The 19,629-nt window shown below is 54.2% G+C and overlaps 1 protein-coding gene and 1 long non-coding RNA gene across 14 annotated transcripts in view; one reads left to right on the forward strand and one right to left on the reverse strand.

Annotated features, from left to right (window-relative positions):
• Positions 1-19,629, reverse strand: part of FANCA (FA complementation group A) — a 63,096-nt gene that overhangs the window by 2,120 nt on the left and 41,347 nt on the right. For 4 of the 13 annotated variants that reach the window (XM_045440048.1, XM_045440047.1, XM_045440051.1 and 1 more), the window contains 17 exons: positions 19,268-19,364; positions 19,000-19,187; positions 17,434-17,530; positions 15,857-16,033; positions 14,367-14,440; positions 12,700-12,828; positions 8,662-8,746; positions 6,711-6,877; positions 6,089-6,194; positions 5,045-5,101; positions 4,795-4,899; positions 3,790-3,902; positions 2,748-2,886; positions 1,445-1,522; positions 1,054-1,156; positions 514-589; positions 112-268 (listed from right to left, as the gene is read on the reverse strand). In XM_045440048.1, the coding sequence (XP_045296004.1) occupies positions 112-268; positions 514-589; positions 1,054-1,156; positions 1,445-1,522; positions 2,748-2,886; positions 3,790-3,902; positions 4,795-4,899; positions 5,045-5,101; positions 6,089-6,194; positions 6,711-6,877; positions 8,662-8,746; positions 12,700-12,828; positions 14,367-14,440; positions 15,857-16,033; positions 17,434-17,530; positions 19,000-19,187; positions 19,268-19,364 (1,948 nt within the window). Of the gene's footprint in view, positions 1-107; positions 269-513; positions 590-1,040; positions 1,259-1,444; positions 1,523-2,747; positions 2,887-3,789; positions 3,903-4,794; positions 4,900-5,044; positions 5,102-6,088; positions 6,195-6,710; positions 6,878-8,657; positions 8,747-11,868; positions 12,829-12,932; positions 13,239-14,366; positions 14,441-15,856; positions 16,034-17,433; positions 17,531-18,999; positions 19,188-19,267; positions 19,365-19,629 lie in introns of those variants that run through there. The other 9 variants (XM_045440052.1, XR_006702094.1, XR_006702093.1 and 6 more) reach the window with 9 other exon arrangements.
• On the forward strand, positions 16,029-17,811 carry LOC123577807. Its single transcript, XR_006702100.1, has 2 exons — positions 16,029-16,671; positions 17,266-17,811. It is a non-coding gene; the product is annotated as an uncharacterized LOC123577807 (long non-coding RNA).

The following is a 19,629-nucleotide window of genomic DNA, read 5'->3' on the forward strand; positions in this document are numbered from 1 at the left end:
GACAGGTAAAGCCACAGGTCAGGGGATCCCGTGATGAGTCAGGATGCCCCCATCTGCTCACCGTGCCAGTAGGGGCTGGGCTGTCACAGGGCTGTGAGGCGTGTCACCTGCCTGGCCCCGGCGCTCCCGGCTCCTGCTGGCTACGGTGGAGAGTGCACTGGTTTCCCCGGCCACGAAGAGACGGAGCAGCTTTAGGTACATGTCGACGGCAACGTGCAGGAAGGCATCCTCCCTGGTGAGGGCGTCTTCGTCAAAGTAGGAGAGAAGGCTGAAGATAAGGAGACACAAGTGACTCTGAGACCTCACAGAGGTGAGTGGCAATCAGCACGGCAGCTGCTCATCTGAGGAATGACGTCCTAGGCATCTTTCCCGTCTGGAGGGAGACACGCCGTGGTACTGAGATCTCGGGCCGGGGGAAGGGGAGGACCACCTCCTCTGACCACGCACGACCCTGCGGGCACGAACTCCTTCCCGGATTGCTCTGGCAGCAACCCGGGAAGTACGTGCAGTTACCTGTAGAAGGCGAACGGCAGCAGTCTGACGTACTGATCTGGAGCCAGGCGGAGGAGGACGTGGCCCAGGCCGCCACCTGCAACACCGAGAGGGGATGGCTTTAGTCAGCTCCGTGGGTGCCCGCCTACCCTCGGGTCGGCACGTTCACGGAACGTCAGGAGCCTGGCGACGAGGGGCGACGTCCTCATTCTGGAGAGCAGGGCTGGTGGCGGAGGCAGGCAGACCCCCTGTCCCCCGCCTGAAGGCCTAGCGGCACCCTGGGACTCAGCACCCCCATGGGATTCTTTTGTCCTTTAAATGAGTTTATTCTGCATTTATCCCAAGATAAATGTATTTGGCAAGAAGATACACTTTGGGAAATGAGTTAGTAAAGTCAGGCCCCAGGTCCCGTTCTTAACCATCTGAAAGTTATTTCTGAAGAAAGATTAAGAAGTGGGGATCACAACCTGTCTCTCTGCTGGGTCACCTGTGTTCCCGGATGGCTAACTAGGACAGACGCAGGCCGTCGGCCCCTGCTATCAAGTCTCAGTGGCCTCTTACCTGTCTCTGTCAACTGAAAGAGCACCAGCCAGGATACCCTCCTCTTCTCCAAACACCCCAGAATCTCAGCACAAATGTCCAAAGCCTTCAGGGTGTCAACAGCCTGTGGCCCACAGAAGAGGGAGGCTGACTAGAAGGTCGTGAGTATCAGCACAGCCACACACACTGGGGAGCCTTCGTGTGTCCTGTGAGCCTTAAATGGTGACTGTAGGGGAACAGGCCAGGGACCCTTGTGCCTGAGTCCTGAAGTAAGACCTCAAAGGACAGGCCTAGGGGTTCTCGCTTTTGAGAAACCCTTCAAGACAGAAGTTCCGGGGCTGTCCTCCCAGACACCCTACTGAGGAGGTCTCGGGGGTGTCATGCAGGCCCGCGGTGGGAAAGGTCACCTTACCTGATGAGGTCTTCCTTGTGGGGTCAGATGTGATGAAAGCAGGCCCATTAAGGAAAAGAAAAACAGGAACACCAGCAGCTGCAAACAAAACGGGTGCACTTACATTAAATCCCTGGGGCGCCTCATGGCTCGGCTCAGCTCGTGACCTCACGGTTCATGGGATCAAGCCGCGTGTGGGCTCCGCGTGGACAGCTCAGAGCCTGCTTGGGATTCTCTCTCCCTCCCCCAAAATACATACATAAACTTAAATAAAATTCCCTACATTGTATCCTCAAAAAGTAATTCTAAGGACATTGTTCTTTTTTTCCTCTAAGTCGATCTTATGAAGAAAAATTTTAAAGAGACAATTCGAGAATAAATTTTTACCGACTGGATCATTTTATGTAAGCCTTTAAATATGGCTTGCACAAGTGAGAGCAGTGAAACACCAGGCTGTTGCTGTCCCTGAGCTGCAGGGAACTACGCCCAGCCTCACTCCTTGGCTTCTTGTGGAGAAGTTTATAAAATCCCTAGAGAAAAACCCACACGTCCCACCCTGACCAGACACAGGGGCCCACCTGCCACAACCCGCTGGAACACACCCTGGCTGGGTGGGGTCTGTGTGGACACTGTCCCCTCAGCTCACACAGGCCTGGGAGACTTGGAGCCACTAAAATCACTTTCAATAAAATAAACTTAGAAGAAACTCCCTTGTGGGTTTTTCCACATTACATTATAGTTACCAAAAACCTCAGGCAGGTGTGTATGTCCAGAGCCTGGACAGGTTGACTTTTAGGTTTATTTAGAGAGCCGAGCGTGCAGGCGGGGGAGTGTCAGAGAGAGGGAGAGAGAATCCCAAGCAGGCTCCATGCTGTCAGCACAGGGCCCGATGGAGGCGGGGCTTGAACTCAGGAACCCTGAGATCATGGCCTGAGCTGAAATCAAGAGTCAGACGCTTAAGCGACTGAACATCCCCCCCACCCCCACCCCGGCCGGGTGCTCTGACTTTCCAGTTTACCAGTGCTTTAGCTGGGGAGACCCTGGAGGGACCCCGGCTGTGCAAATAGGAGCGCAGAAGGCCCCGCGGGGCAGCGGCTTGTGGAGAGGACACGAGTTAAGATCAAAAGGGAACTTGATGGTCAAGTATTACTAAACCTGTCAACCTGGTAAACTTCACTTCCTCATCAAGTCAGGACGACCCCGCCCTTCCTGTCTCTCCTTGGAAAAGCGCGGTGCAGGTGAACCATGAGAAACGCAGCTGGTCAGAGCACGGGTCAGAAGCAAGCTTGCCAGAAAAGACAAGTGAGAGAATTTCGTATCTTGCCTCCTCTCCTTGGCAGCCCAGCCTCTCCAGCTGGCTCTTGACGCAGTCTTTCCCGGCTCGCTGGATTTCGAAGTAAAGTGCGGCAGCAGAGAGCCAGGCTGGGCCAGGCGCAGGGGATGCCGTGTCAGGGAGGAGGCAGCTAGGAGATAGAGACGTGTGTCACCACAGAAGCCTCAAAACCCCGTCGTGGTCGAAAAACTCCAGTCCTCGGTCCCGTAACCGTCAGGACACCAGCCCTGCCCACCTTCACGTGGTGCAGGGAGGGGCTTCAGAGCCAGCAGAAACAAGGTCTGTGTCCCCAGCAACCCCCAGCAGAGCCATATGCCTGTGTCAGGCTCGTCCCTGGCTTAGAGATGGGTTTCCCATCTCCTTAACAGGCTGCTATGCTGTGGACATGGGGACGAGTGGGGCCCTGGCCAGAGCAGCTGGTCCCAACTAGCTGAGCTTTGCAAGAGGGTTGCGATGCACAGGCCTCTGACCTGGACCCCGCCACTCAGACCCTCGGGTTCTCTCCCAGAAAGGGTTTCCAGCAGGTTCAAAACCAGGCCAAAAATGAATGGGATATAATGCAGGAATTTGGCCTTCCTGGTCTTCTGGGACTTCAGGCACCCGTGACCCTGAGCGGTATGCGGGGCATGTCGGGGATAAAGGAGGCTGGGTGGGGTAAGCTTCTCCTGACTGCCTCTAAGAACACCGCTGTCCCCCAGTCCGGCGGGCACCGGAGACCGCCAGCTGGGCAGACCGGATCTGCCTCTCGAACACATCCCCGTGGTGATGCCGACACTGTCAGTCCTGGGCCGACTGCAGGCATAAGAGGAGAGGAGGGGCGTAGGTGGGCAGCAAAGCTGGGCAGGGGCCTGCTAACATCAGTTTTTCCCGAAACATTCTCGAGCTTCTCAGACAGGAACCTGCTAGGTCGCGTCTGTTTCTTCCCTTTCTTGGCAGACCTGTCCCTATGGCCTGTCAAGGCCAACGTGTCCATGGAGATAACCCAGTGCGGGTCCCAAAGAACAGCCACGCCCCGTCCCCTCGTCCCTCTTACCTCCTGCCAAACCGCTGGGCCTCCCACAGTCTCTGCAGCTCCTGGGGCAGTGGGCCCTGGAGGCATCTCCTCCACCGACTACGGAGTTCGGGCTCCAGACGTGGCCACCACCACTTCCAGAAGAGAGAGATCACCAGTGAGCAGGTCCCGGGAGGCTCTACCCGGACACCTCCTCAGTCCCGCAGCCAAGATGCTGAACCCTCAGGTGACCACTGAAGACCGGAGCCCACCCGCCGGCGGGCACCGCTCAGCGCGGCGCACGTCCCGCCCACGCCTCCGGCCTTCGGGTGGTGCCCCGTGCACTTGGGTCCACGGCAGTGCCAGGAGGGGTTTCTCTTCCTCTGCAGATGACACGACGGAGCGGGTGTTTGACACACGCCACGGCTCTTGCAGGGAACGCCACCCAAATGAGCCACAGACTAAGAGAAAAGTGGAGACCCTCGGGGGCGCGGCAGCTCGGCTCCTGTGGCTGCCAGAGCCTGGGCTCCAGCTGACGAAACCAGGGCAGCTGCCTGTTGTCAGGAATCTAAGAGCGCAGGGCACCGGGGGGGCCTCTGGATTTCAGCTCGGGTCGTGATCTCCCGGTTCGCGGGATGGAGCCCCGCGGTGGGCTCTGTGCTGACAGCGTGGAGCCTGCCTGGGATTCTCTCTCTCAAAATAAACTTAAAAAGACACCCGAAAGAAGCCTACGCTCTCAACCCGAGAATGTCAGGCCACGCGAGGGCCAGGCTGAGCGCCTCTCTGAAGCCCCGAGACGGTGGTCTCGCGGAACAGGGGAAACTGAGGTGGGGACCACAGGCAACTAGGGGTCGCCTTGTGCCAACGCGGAACCACAGTGAACCCACACCCGCGTTCCCTCCCGGCAGGCACAGGCAGGGAAGCCTGCCCCCTTACGTTTTGCTGGGTTCTATTCGCCCCTCCCCCCATTTCTCCTGCATGACAAGAACTGGGTCCCCAGTCACCACGCCAGCCCCGGGAGCGCCCTGAGCGGACGGCCGTGCCTACCAGCGCAGAGGTCAGGACTAGGGGGCACTCAGTCTGGCACGCGGTCAGGACCAGGTCTGCTGTCAGGGAGGGGTCTCCACTTTGTGAACAGGCACTGAGAAGCCCCTGGAGGAGAGAACATGCCAGAAGCTCAGGGGTTTGCACGTACACCCCGGCCCTGGAAGACGCCGTGGCCTCAAAGCACAAGTGAGAGGACGTGGCCCAACTGGTGTGAGCAGGCGACTGGGGAGGCTCAGAGGGAGACAGTTACCCTGAAGAAGTGGACTGTGAGGTCGTGGGTCAGTGCGCTTCCACGGGAGAAGTTTCTCTGCAAAACAGCATAAGCCAGTGAGAAAGGAACCGACGGCGGTGGTGGGGGGAGGGGGGGGTCTGCTGACAGACTCCAGCTGTGAGAACACGCCTTGAAGATGGCAGCCAGGTCACAGCACCACTGCTGACCAGAGATCTGGCCTTTTGTCCTCGGGCACGCTGGCCCAGGATTTGCACGGCTCGCTGCCTCTTCACGTGGCTCCTCCGTGCAGCCAGAGCCCCCAGCCTGCCCACTTCGGCCCCAACACGACCCAGGAGGGGAGGACGGCACTCTGACGGCCCTGTTGCCAGGATGGCAACTCGCCTCTCCACCCCTTGTCTGCGTCTCTGTCCTGCCCGTTTCCACATCTGCCAGCCTTCACGGGCCCTTTTGAGAGCTCTGAAGAAAGCAGCCTTTGCTAAGAACCCAAAGAACACCTAGTCTCATCTCCCCCGACTTCTAAGTCACCTTTTAAAGCTGTGACAGAATGGGGCCTCAGTTCAATCTCTAGTCACATTTGTACATTTTTAAGAACTAAAAAGACACTTGAAGCTCGTGGAGCCCCCGACACTGAGCAGCGTGGACGCCGGAAGCAGGGCAGACTGGTGGGACCCGTGGCCCTCGCGGCACCTCTGGCTTCTGTGCCCCCGAAATGTCAAAACTAGAAAGCAGCGGAGACACGTGGTGTGCAAGACTCCACGGATCCTGGCGGCTGAAAGTTGAGGAGAGCTCCGGAAAGGACTGAAGCTGTCGAGGAAGGGAGCCACATCCCATGCCTGCGCCTCGCTGGCCCCGGCTCCGGCTGTGGGAGGAGGCTGGGCACACAGAGGCCCCGACTGCTGGCTCCCGGAGCAGTACCCCATTCTTTCCCTCAGCAATCCCACGTGGTCCGACACACACTCGAGTGACTGGCTCCCAGTGACCACAGATGCGCTCGTGAGTTTTCGAGAACCAGTGATCGATCGCCCCTGTCCCCGGGGCCCACGGTCACTCGCCCACACCTACCAGCTCAGAGTTGACCAAGTGGAAGAACTCGGTGCAGTCAGGTGCGGCTGGCTGGCCGGCCTGGGGGCGGCCGACGACAATAGACGGGGGCAGACCGAGGAGGATCCTGGCAAAAAAGAGCTGCGTCAGCAGCGATGGCCTGGCCTCACGTCGCTCCCTGGGAGCTCGGGCTCTGGTCTGTAACCACCCTCCCTACCCGCTCCCGGAACCGGAGTCCTTCCCTGGGACTGTGCCTTGCTGGACCCACTGCCGACATGCACGAGGTCTTACCCCACGACCCGTTTTTGAGCTGTGCAATAGCCAAGTAAGAGGTGCCCCTAACCAAGCTATTCCCTGGAACTCAGAAATGACGTGACCTCCTACTCATAAATGTGGCGACAATGAATATCTCTGGGCACACGGGGTTTTCCTTATTTTGACATGAATTCTTTAGGCTACAGCTTTCGGCAAAGCAGCTCCTGAGTCTGAAGAGGAAGGCTTTAACGCAAAGCTTCAAACCCTGATCTCCATGGGAACACCAAGGAGAAGACGCCGTCACAGGCTGGGGATAGGGGACGGAAACAAGTCACCGATGGAAAAGAAATTCAATTTAAGACAGAATCTCTCCACAGTGCTGTGTTACCATTTGTACACAAGCAGCTCCCGCTGTCTCTGAAGGCGGGCGGCCACATCCCACCCGCTTGCCAGCGCCTGGAGCCGTCTGCGGAAAACTCCGAAAAGGAAGTGCCCCTGAGGAGGAGAGCAAGTGCGGGGTGCCCCCGGGCCCTGCTCCAGGCCAGCAGCCATCTCCTGGAAAAAGCAAGACCAAAACGGTCACGTACTTTTATCGCTGGCTCCAGGTCAGCGCTGGCTGACCCATCCGGGCTGACGGTCAGCCCCACTCAGGACTCTGAAATGAGGTTGGGTGGGCTTGGGGGAGTCTCCCAAGAGGAGCTAGGAATGACCGGGACAAGCGTTTTTACTTGGAAATCATTGAAAAGTTGCAAAAATAGAACAAGAACAGTACAAAGAACACCGTTACCCAGTTTCACCGATGGCTAACATTTTACTGTTTATCATTTGCTCTTTTACTACACACAGGTGTGTGCGTGCACAAAATTTGAGGACGAATTACGGACGGGAGGCACGTACACAGCAGGCACTCGATAAATGCCTGTAGACCGAAAGCACAAAGTGTGTGCGGTGTCTGCGCACATTCAGATGTAGAGACAGAAAAAGCCAAGCACCCACTGCAAAGCATCGTCCCTGCCACACGTGACCCCAAGCCCCAGGATGCACTGTCCGCCCTCCCCGCTCACCCCCCACCACAGCCAGTTATGACGGATGCGGCGGACAGAAGGGCAAGATGAGGGGGCTGGGAGCTCTTCTTTGTGGGATGTTTTAGTCATCGGTAGGTACATTTCCCCAGTGTTCCGGACCTCCCCCTCCATGGCTTCTGTCACTCCCCACATTCTCTCTATTCAAGCACCTGGAAAGCAGAAACACCACGAGCAAGTGCGAGATCCACACCCAGAATCCTGTTAACGAGGAGCTGCCCGTGTACTTCCAGAGGTACAGATTCCCCGTGTACGCTGTGGACACGGAACCAGAGCGAGCACGGTCTGCACTCTGACCCCAGAGCCCACTCACAGGGTCCGACTTTAAGCACCCTGAAAAGACCCGAGACGAACAGGTACTCGGACTGGAAAACTATACGTTTCACTTCCAAACGAGAGCCCCGTTTCCACGCCCTCTGAAGTGCGCCTGCCTCGGTGACGAGAACCCGCCAGCCTGTGGAGGTGCCGGGTGACCCTGTGGAACAGTCGCTAAGCCCTCCTTTGGCAAGTGGGGGGGCTAGCTACGTCATTTCTCAGAGGCTGGCATCCAAACAGAGCAGCCGAGAGCTAAAAAGCAGACAGCGGTGCAGAGCAATCATGTTACTGCTGAAGCTGCTATTTGCTCCATTGCCTCTATTTTCAGATTTCAAACGTCCCAAAGCCCGGAGATGGTTCTGGCACCACAGCTTCTGTTTCTGCATTTTTTGTGATACTCACTGGTGAAGTGAGCCCACTGGCCCTCTGGGTCTGGGACCTTATATGCACGATGTTGGTTTTCATTCTGCTGGGGAGCCTCGGGACCCGTTGCGGATATTTCTAATAAACATCTTGGGGTGCCTGGGTGGCTAAGTCAGTTGAGTGTCCGACTCTCGGCTCAGGTCATGATCCCAGGGTTGTGGACTGCAGCTCCACATCACACTCCACGCTGAGTGTGGAGCCTGCTTAGGATTCTCTCTCCCAAGGGGCGCCTGGGTGGCTCAGTCGGTTAAGCATCTGACTTCATCTCAGTTCATGATCTCGTGGTTTGTGGGTTCGAGCCCAGCATCAGGCTCTGCACTGACAGCATACCTGCTGAGGATTCTCTCTCTCTCCCTTTCTCTGCCGTTCCCCCACTTGCGTGCACTCTCTCTCAAAATTAATAAAAACAAAAAACCTCTCTCCCTGGCTCACATTCTCTGTAAAATAAAAATAAAAATAATCTTAATAGCAGATGACATAGATGCAGTGAAACACTGGGTTTCACATATTCTAGCTCACCTGCAATCTGGAAAAAATATCCCGATTTCCTGGGCAGCCACTGAGAACCAAATCAGAATTCTCTGAGTAGTTGTAACTCCTCGAACTGAAACAAAACACAACAAAAGCCTCCTAAGGATCTCCTGATGTGCGGGCATTCCAGCCTCCCCTCCCGCCTCCAGACTGGCGTGTGGTCACAGAGCCAGGAGGTCCCAGAGGACCACGTGACACCCACAGTCCTCAACAACGAACAACAAAACATACACACAAAATACTAGCAACCCCAATCGTACAACATCCTGAAACAATTATGTACCATGACCAAGTGGGATTTATTCTAAGAATGCAAGGTTGGTTCAACACCCTAAAATCAATGTAATACAAGTATCAATAGGATAAGAAAACAAAAACCATACGATCATCTCAATAGACACACATAAAACATTAGACAAAATTCAATACCCTTTCATGATAAAAACACTCAACAAACTAAGACCAGAAAGGAACTTCCTTAACCTGATAAAGGCCATCTGTGAAAAACCCACGGTTCACATCATACTTAATGATGAAAGACTGAAAGCTTTCCTCCTAAGACCAGAAATAAGACAAAGTTGTCCTCTCTGCCACTTCCATACAACATTGCACTGGAAGTTCTAGCTGGGATAGTTCACTCCGAAAAAGACATAAAAGGCATTCAGATTGTAAAGGAAAAAGTTAAACCATCTTATTCAGAGATGACATCTTGTATATAGAAAATCCTAAAGAATCACCAATAAAAAAAACTACTAAAGCAAGTAAGTTCACAAAGTTGCAGGACATGAGATCAATATACAAAAATCCGTTGTATTTTTCTAAACCACCAAGAGTGGAATTAATAATTCCATTTACAATGGTGTTAGAATAAAACACTTCAGGATAAATTTAACCAACGAGGTTTAAGACATGTACACCGAGGGGCGCCTGGGTGGCGCAGTCGGTTGGGCGTCCGACTTCAGCCAGGTCACGGTCTCGCGGTCCGTGAGTTCGAGCCCCGCGTCGGGCTCTGGGCTGATGGCTCGGAGCCTGGAGCCTGTTTCCGATTCTGTGTCTCCCTCTCTCTCTGCCCCTCCCCCGTTCATGCTCTGTCTCTCTCTGTCCCAAAAATAAATAAATGTTGAAAAAAAGAAAAAAAATTTAAAAAGACACGTACACTGAAAACTATAAAATACTGTTGAAAGAAAGTTCACAAAGATTCAGTATTGGTAAAATGGTAATAGTGCTAACGTGCATCTACAGATGCAGTGCAATCCTAGCAGAATCCCAGCTGATTATGTTAAAACTGACAAACTGATCCTGAAATTCAGATGGAATCGCATGGACGTAGAATACCCAAAACAATCTTGGGCAGGGGGGTGGGGGGCGTGGGGGGGGGGGTTGTTGAGGGATTCACATTTCCCGATTTAAAATTTCCTACAAGCCTTCAGTAATCAAAACTGCGATACTGGCATAAGAACAGACATAAACACCATCTCAATAAGAAAAGGTCAGAAACAAATTTTCACACGTATGGTTAGTTGATTTTCGGCAAGGAGGTTGAGACCATTTAATGGGGAAGGACGGTCTCTTCCGCAAAACGTGCTGGGACAACTGGATGTCCACATGCAAAAGAATGAAAAGGGATCCCTTCCTTATTCCATATACCAAAATTAACTCAAATTAATCAAAGACCTAAATTAAGAGCTAAAATTAAAAAGATAAATTAGACTTCATCAAAATTTATTTTTATTATTGTTTTTAAAAATTTTTAATGTTTCTTTTCGAGAGAGCAAGAGACAGAGCATGAGTGGGGGAGGGGCAGAGAGAGAGGGAGACACAATCTGATGGAGGCGCCAGGCTCTGAGCTGTCAGCACAGAGCCCGACGTGGGACTTGAACCCACAAACCATGACATCATGACCTGAGTCGAAGTCGGATGCTCAACCAACTGGGCCACCCAAGCGCCCCAGAAGGGGAGAAAATATTTGCCACTCATATCTGATAAGGATGTGGTATATAGCATACATAAGGAACACAACTCCATAAAACATCCCAATTTTAAAATGGGCAAAGGATAGGACATTTTCAAAGAAGATACACAAATTGCCAACCCGTAAATGAAAATATGTTCAACATCAATAGCCACCAGGGAAAAACAAATCAAAACCATAACGATATATGCCAGTGCATGTCCATTAGGAGGGGTATAAGTAAAAGATAATGACAACTATGTTGATGATAACGGGGAGGAACTGGAACCCTCTGATGCTGGAAAACAGTCTGGTAGTTCCTAAAAAAGTTAAAGTATAACACAGCATACCCCATTCTTAGGCATATGCCCAAAAGAGATGAAAACACAGGACCACAGAAAAGCCTGTACACAAATGTTCTTAACAGAATTATTCATAGTCAAAAGGGGAAGACCCAATGTCCATCAACTAATGAATAAACAAAACGTGGTCCATCCTTCCATGGGATACTACTCAGTAATAAAAAGAATGAAGTTCTGATACATGCTACGATATATCCATTTTTAAATTTTATTTAAATTCTAGTTAGTTAACATATAGTGTAATAATAATTTCAGGAGAATTTAGTGATTAATCACTTACAACACCCAGTGCTCGGCCCAAAAAGTGCCTTCCTTAATGCCCATCGCCCATCTACCCGCCAGCCAACACCCTCCAGCAGCCCTGTTTGTTCTCTGTATTTAAGAGTATATTATGGTTTGTCTCCCTCTCTCTTTTAAAAAAATTTTTTTCATGTTTATTTGGAGAGAGAAAGTAGGGGAGGGGTAGAGAAAGAATCCCAAATGGGCTCTGTGCTGTCTGCACAGAGCCTGACACGGGGCTCGGTCCCACAAACTAGGAGATCGTGACCTGAGCCGAAATTAAGAGTCAGCCATTTAACCAGCTGAGCCACCCAGGCGCCCCCTCCCTGTCTCTTTTTATTTTTCTCTCTATTCCCCTATGTTCCTCTGTTTTCTTTCATAAATTCCACAGATGAGTGAAATCATGATATTTATCTTTCTCTGACTTATTTCGCTTAGCATCATCTACTCTAGTTCCACCCATGTGGTTGCAAGTGGCAAGACTTCATTCTTTTTGATCAGCGAGTAATATTCCATTCTCTCTCTCTCTATATATAATTTCACACACACCACGTCTTCTTTATCCATTTGTCACTCGACGGACATGCTACAATATACACTAACCTTGAAAACGTTATTCCAAGTAAGCCAGACACAATGTGTCACACACATATTTGTGTGACAGGACTGACAAATCCAGAGACATAAAACAGATTCAGGGTGGCCAGGAGCCGGGGGACAGGGAAGGGGTGGAGACACTGATTTCATTCCGTGCACACGTACTCGTTCATCCCTCCCAGGAGAAAAACTGAGAACAAGAGGCCTGGCCCCAACGTCCATTTGCCTGGTGCCGCACGTGCCGCTCCCAGCCACCAGGCGTGGCAGGAAGAACTCCAGCGCCGTCGGTTGTATTGAAATGTGAGTTCGCAAGAATTCCGCTAACCAGGCGACACGTTTACAGATCCTTGTGGAGAAGAGGCGCAGCGGGAGGCAAAGGGGAACGAGGGTAACAAGACTGGTTTTCTAGGATGGAAGTAATACATCCCCCAAAATGTGGAAAAAGGAATTGACTTTACTCATCACCTTCACGCAATAGGAGGACAAAGATGCTAACGGCCCAGCCCAGCGGGCACGGTACGGGGAGCTCTGCCCCACGGCAGCGAGCCCACGTCCGCACTGCAGCCCTCTAGGAGGGTACCACCGGCCGCCGACTTCTTCCACCCTTTACGCTTACGACCCACATGTCGGATGACAGCAGAAAGACAAGTCACTGCCGCTGGCAAATCTGCACACAAAGAAAACGGATCCGGAAAGCTTACCTTTACCCCGCACAGACTCAGACCCACTAGCAGGACGCGTTCAGTTGTGCTTTGTCAAACACAAAGCGGACAGACAAAACACCTTGGAAGAATCGAGACTAAAAGTAAGATGCTTCTCGGCATCAGCCTTCCCAACCTCTGGCGGAAGTCTATCAGCACGTCGACGAGAACTGCGCACGCCACCTGCAGGTCCCCGTCGCAGCCGCCCGCGGCCGAGGGCTTGGGGAGGAAGTGCTCATGGATCGCCCACTGCTGGAAGTCCCACCTGCAACAGCAAACACCAAGGTCTGTGCTGGGAAAGGCTGTAAACCGGTGGTGCCGGGAGCCAGGACGAGAGCCCACAGCCAGCGGCACGACAATGGCGGGGGGCGAGAAGGCCCTCTGCCGCAACCAAGGCCTCCTCGGGGGCCATCCCCAGGGTCGTGATTCCAGGGTCCGTCGGCAAAGATGCCCACATCTGGCCCAGACTCTGCAGGTGCTCATGGGAAGGATCCTGAGGACGTACTAACTAAAGCCGCAGCAAGAGAGGCACATGACACTGTAGTCTATTTATGCACAAAGAGCCACGAGGAAGACGTTTCCATAAACCCACACGTGGGCAAGGAACAGAGGTTATAAAGGCTGGTGCTTCGCCCAGGCCATCTGAAACTGTTACACAATGTATCTGAGCATTGCCTGTTGAATGAAAACAGAAAAGGTCTAAGCACAACTTAGCACACAGTGACCTGAGGGTAAGAAATGCTTATTATGGATCCTCACGCCAAAAAATGAATTCCTTCTTTTCCTTTTCCCAGTGGAAAGAGAGGAGGGAGAGCGGGGAGACCCCAGGGCGCGTGCGCCTGCGCAGAAAGCACTCACAGCTGGCTGACACAGACCCGAGAAGCAAGCAGACGTCCACCTTGTCGGAAAAGCAGTTCTTTCCACGGTTCTGACTTCCTCTGCAATCTGACACCACGGGACAGAATCCCAACCCCCCACCCCCCCGACCCCCGGCATGCGAGCCGCATCTCTGACTGCACAGGGACGGTGGCTCAGGACGGCTCAGGCTGACCCCTGCCCTCCGCTGCCCCCAGGGTTCCTGTGCCCCACCAGCTCCACTGCACCTACAGCACATTTCCCTCCCTGACTCCCACAGCCCCACAGGCAGGGGCTTGCCAGCACCCCACGCTCACGCCCAGAACAGCACATCCCCCGTCCCTGTGGTCTGAGTAATTGGCCCAGGGACCTGCTCCACCAGCTCAGAGCCAGTGCTGCACACGGCACCCGTCAGCCCTCCGCCTGCCCAGCCGGCCGCGCCAGCTGAGAACTCTGGCAAGCTCCCTCAGGACCCCAGAGGGCCAGGACTCCACCACAGCCCCTCACGACGGTCGCCCCGCCTGCTCTTCTCCCACCTGAGGCATGTACATCTGCCCCCTGATGCGCCCCCTAACCGTGGGGTCCTGAGCGTGCACCCCTACTTCTAATCCATTTTGTCTGCCCGCCTGCTTGCCGCCCGGCCTGCTCAGGTTGACACCTGGTGAGGGTGCCCAGTCAGGGGCGTTGGAGTAGAAGCGCACAAAGGTACCAGAGGGGCAGACTTGTCTCATCACAACGCACTTCCCAGTTTCTAGAACATTCTAGAAGTGCGTGGCACACACTAGGAGCTCCATAAACGTTTCTTGAATTAAGGAATGAATGAATGCAACTGTGCTCATAGGTATATATATCAAATAGAACACTGAGATGTAACGACAAGACTTAGGCTTTAAGACAACGCATAACGCCTTGTACCACTGTCAAGGGCAGATCCCCTTCAACACTTACCTTTCTGTATCTGAAAGACAGTCGACCTCAGGTTCAATTTCTAGTTCCAGCCGTAACCAGTCTCTGTAAGTTAACTGAGAGGAAAAGGACCAAATGAACACGACGGTGAGGATGGGACGCGGAGAGCACAGGTCAGCCTTGTGAGTCTGCTGCACAGTCCCTCCGATGTCACACATCGCAGCAGAAAGACTCAGAGGAAGGCCGCAGTGCCTACACTCGTGTCCGTTCTCAGCCGCTTCCTGCCGACTGACTGAGGTGCTGGCGCCAAGCCCCCACATGTGGCTTAGGTTACGTCTGACTGTGAAGCTGATGAAACGGTTCCAACTGGCACTTTTAAACTGAATTCTCCAGCACACCGCCTGGTTCTGAAGTTGATCCGCGGCATCTGCAAACCTCCCAGGTTACCGCACAACAGAGGCAGGAAATAATCTTCCAGTCCACTTGAGTTGGGCAAGTTAACTAGAGAATAAATGTGTAGTAACATGCTCCAAATATCCCTGGTAGCCTATTTCTTAATTTAAAATTCCTGGGGGGGCCTCTAGGGGGCTCAGTCCGTTAAGCGTCTGGCTCTTGATTTTAACTCAGGTCACGATCTCACAGTTCGTGAGTTCATGCCCCATGCTGGGCTCTGTGCGGACAGTGCGGGGCCTGCTTGGGATTCTCTCTCCTTCTCTGTCCCTCCCCAACTCTCTCTCTCAAAAAAAAATAAACCTTAAAAAGTAATAAAATTCTTGGAACAATTCCACTCATTAACACGAACCAATCTCAAAACCTCACGGTGTGTGTGAAAAGGCACATCACAGAAACACGCGCACAGCACGCTGCCTACGTGTGAAGACCAAAGCCCGGCGACGTGGAGCAGGTAAAACCAAGAGAAGCACGTCCGTGATCATCCACAGGCGGGACAGCAGCCCTGAGCCACCTGCTACGCTGCAGGTGGGCGGCTAGCGTTCCCTGCTCTTGACTCGTTATGTCACACAAAGACCGTCGCACTCGCTCTGGGGTCATTCATGGGATTAACAGTAGCGAGAATTGAAAAAATATATGAAACAATCGAGAATTTTTCCTCTCAAGACCAAAATAAGGAGATAAGCATCCACGGAATAAACGAGAAGTTACGAAGAGGCAGCGTGGGCAGGGGGGCCGGAGCAGGCCAGGCTCACAGTGACGTTGCCCAGAGGAGCCCACCCCAAACGGGGGCCTGGCAGGTAGGTGTGAAGTATGTTTCATTCACCTCAAAATCTTCCACAAAATGTTAGTGCCGAGGAAAAGTGGGCAGAGTGGAAACGACCTTTCTAATTTCTGACAAGTGTGTGAATCTGCAACGATCCCAACTAACGATTTCAATCAAAGCCACTTCGGTGCCCCTCCAGGGTCACTGGGTCGGGCCCAGCTGCCTGCCCGCCACATCCTCCGGAGGCCCCCAATCTCCCCGCAAACTCTTGTGAGTTAGAACAGGGGAGAAGCAGGGAAGGGGCAGCGGGACCTACGTGAAATTCTTTCTCCTTCGACAGTTCCTGGAAGGTGCTCTGCTTCCACAGACAGAGGGCGGCTTGCTGCCAGTCTGCAGAGGGCCGGCACAAGGGCCTCCAGGGAGGGTCGGCTGTGTCCTCCGGACAGAGGGGATCTCGGGCTTCTGGGAACAGTCTCAGTATAATGAACTGAAACTGAAGAGAGACAGTGTCCCGTGGGTCGCAAGCAGTTGAGAAGATACGCCAGTAACCCGGCCGTGCGCAGGGGGCAGGGCAGCCCGAAGACCCTGGGCCGTCCCCCGGTCGCGGCCAGCGCCCCGTGTGCAGTTACAGAGGGCACGTCGGTCAGCAGCCCTGTCCGTAGATCCTAACACCTGAGGCAGAAGTGCGGGCTCCAGGCTGCCCTCCACACGGCGGTGGTGACCCCACGGCAGCGAACGGTGGTCTTCCCAGACCGCCGCTGGCACCGGAGATTCCACTAAGAGAGGGTGCCGACCGGACAAGCAAAACACTGTGTCGGTGAATTCATTGATTTATCTCTGCCATTAGGAGATTAGACTTCTTCCCATGTTTACTGAGCTGAGGGGGCGGGGGGAGGGCCCCCAGGGACACGTGGAGGCAGGGACTTCCTTGTCTGGGCCACTTCTAATCTCTGTTCCACGTTTCAAAATGTTGGCAGCTGGGACTAAGTTCCTCAACGCCAACGATGGGGGCACAAGTGTGCCCGGACCCCACTTGACCCTCCGGGGAGGGCCAGCCCAGCGGATTCTAATGGCGCCCGCAACGGAGATGTGCGCTGAACACCGTGAGGTGTTCCTTAAAACTCCGCCCGAGTAAGAATGCTGGTTCCCACTGTAACTTCAAGCTCACTTTTGCCACTGAAGGCTTCTGACACGCATCTTTAAATTTCTCTGGCCTTAGGATAAATATAACGAGCATTCACTAGATGAGGGAAGTCTCTGGACAAAACTCAGAATTCTTCTTTAAGTAAGAAGATACTTTTCATGAATATTTACCTTTTAGTGTACCTGTTTTACAAAAACCAGTATCTATTTCTTTTAAAAATGCGATGTACGTGTGGGGGTGCCGGGGTGGCTCAGTCGGTCAAGCCTCGGACCGTTGATCTCGCCATTTGTGAGCTCGAGCCCCACATCAGGGTCTGCGCGGATAGTGTGGAGCCTGCCTGGAATGCTCTCCCTCCCCCCCTTTCTGCCCCTCCCCAGCTTGCTCTCTCTCTTTCAAAAAATAAATAAGTGAAAACAACAAAAAGTAAATAAATAAAACAGTTAGAATGAATAAGGGAGGGAGGGAGGGAGGAGGGGGGAGGGAAGAAGGAAGGAAAGGGGGAAGGGGGGAGGGAGGAAGGGAGTGGGGGACAATTGTGGTCTTTGTCATCTTTCATCCCTTCATCTTAACTCTGAGAACAGAAGAAAAACGCAGCGTTTGGCCCAGAGAAGAGATGGTCTGATGACTAACCAGCACACCGGGCACACAGAGACGTGGGTGGGCAGACAAGAGACCTCCGACGTTTGGCTAGAAACCTGCGTTGAAACGGGAGACTCCAAGAACGGGGAAAAGGGACTGCACAGACTCACCTTCTTCACGAGGGCTGGAGACAAGCAGCTGCACAGAGTATCCCGTGATAAGGAAGAATATTTACACAAAGAGTAAGAAATCACCGCTGTACAAAATCTGAAAATAGAAAACAAATAATGTAGAAATGCGACCCGTGCGTAACAAGGAACGCAATAAAAGTGTGAATTTCACCCAAGTGAACTGAGTGCCTTCTAAACCAGATGGCCTGAGGATTAGCCCCTGGCCTCTACTCCAGGCCAGGCCAGCTCCCAAGGCCTCGGGGAAACGCCCCCAAGTCACAACCGTGGATCTGAGCTCTATCTACGCTGAAGGCACAGGCCCAGAGAACACACAAACAGTAAGACTGTGCAAATAAGGGCTTGCGGTCCCTGCACGCCGAAGAGCCACGGCCAGAACAGGGCACCTGGGTGACTCGGTTGAGTGTCCAACTTGGTTTCAGGTCATAATCTCACAGTTCATGGGTTCGAGCCCCGCGTCAGGCTCTCTGCGGTCGGCACAGAGCCTGCTTCGGATCCTCTGTCCACCACCGCCCCCCCGCCGTCCCTTCCCCACTCTCTCTCAAAAAATCAACATTAAAAAACAAAAAAAGCAGTCTTCAGGACAAGAGAGCAGCACGCCCACGTCTAAACTCAGCCTCACTCAGGGGGAGCCTCTGCCCGCCTGTGGTGGGTTGTGAGGCGTTGAAGGGAAGGGCCCCATGAGAAGAGACTGACCGTGGGGCCCGGGGGAAGTCAGGACTGACGCCAGCAGGGCCTGCCTGTCTGTGCTGCCCAAAGCCCGAGAGGCTGGGCCGCTGTGCTTCCCGTGGGGGTGGCACAGGTGTCGGGGGCCGTGGTCCAGGGCAGGCGTCGTGTTCTCTCTCCTCGCCCAGTTACGATCCCCTTGTGCCTCCTGTCAGCTCTTTCCATGAACTGCGGTCCCGGCCCCTGCGCACAACTCTCCCGGAGCCTCCTGGCTCCCGCCCTGACCCTTCCTCTATGCACCTCGTACCCGCTTCGGCCTAGACTCCCAGGGCCCTGCCCCGGCACCTGCCACGCTGCCTGCGCCACACCATCAACTTGCCAGGCGCCCCCACACAGAAGGCAGGGGCGGGACTCCACCCCAGTCCTGGAATGGGTCTGGCGCACGGCGGTGAATGAGGGGCAGTAGGGGCACGCGCTGGCACAGATCTGCAGAAGGATGGGCCCCGAAACCCTCTGAGACAAGTCTCTCTACACAGGGCAGCTCCACGTGCAGGGTCTCACTCCAGAGAAGCAGCTGCTGACCACAGGGGAACCGGGGACGGGTCCCACCACTCGCCAGGCGCCCCCAAGACAAAAGCCGGTGGTGCTCACAACCCTTCCCAACGTGGAAGGACGTCTACAGTCCGTTGTGAGCGTCTTCAGAAGCAGTTTTTAAGGTAGCACTACCTCGTTTTTGTAAACAAAGAAACACAGACACGTAAATACAACACAAGACTCCAGAACGATTATCCGTGGAGCATGTCTGTGTTGACCAACTGCATTTGGGGAGTATGTGACTTCTGTCGAGCACGGGGAGGCACAGCGGATGTGAGGGCAGCTCACCTCAGGCAGAAGAGCGAGGTCTCCGAGGTCCTAAACGTCAGGAGGCTACCGAAGAACTCTGCGACGGACAGGCCCTCGGCGGGGGCAGGGAGGCCCACACGCACCTCTGGGAGCACAGACCTGGACTGGGCCAGGTGGACGACCAGGGCGGCCAACCCCAGCACGTGGGAGGCACTCAGGCTCGGGCCCTGAAACGGGACAGAGTGTTTCTGCAGGAAGGAGGGCAGCGCCCACTTCCCAGGCAGGCGGACAGCGGCGGCGGCCGTACCTGGTGACGGAGCAGCTGGCAGAGCCTGGTGAGCACGACAGGAAGGAGCCTGCGTCCACACATGGCCGTCACCAAGCGAGAAGCCCAGGGGCCCTGCCTGCAGAGACAGCCAGAGACCGGCAGTCTGGCCACTCCTGGCCCTGCACGGCCCTCCCACGGATTCTTCCGGAGGAGCGAAGGGTGCCCGAGAAAGACGTAGGCCGTTCCCCCAACGGCGAGGTCTCCGGGGGGAACGCTTCATCTCTGCCGAGACTCCGCACTGCCCCTCCACCCCACCTGGGACCCCCAACCGGTACAGAAGCCAGAAGGCAGGATCCAGGACCAAGGGTCGGAGGTCGACAAGGAGTGGGCAGCCCTGCCCC

The sequence above is a fragment of the Leopardus geoffroyi genome, chromosome E2 (assembly GCF_018350155.1).
Source record: "Leopardus geoffroyi isolate Oge1 chromosome E2, O.geoffroyi_Oge1_pat1.0, whole genome shotgun sequence".
Classification (NCBI taxonomy): domain Eukaryota; kingdom Metazoa; phylum Chordata; class Mammalia; order Carnivora; family Felidae; genus Leopardus; species Leopardus geoffroyi.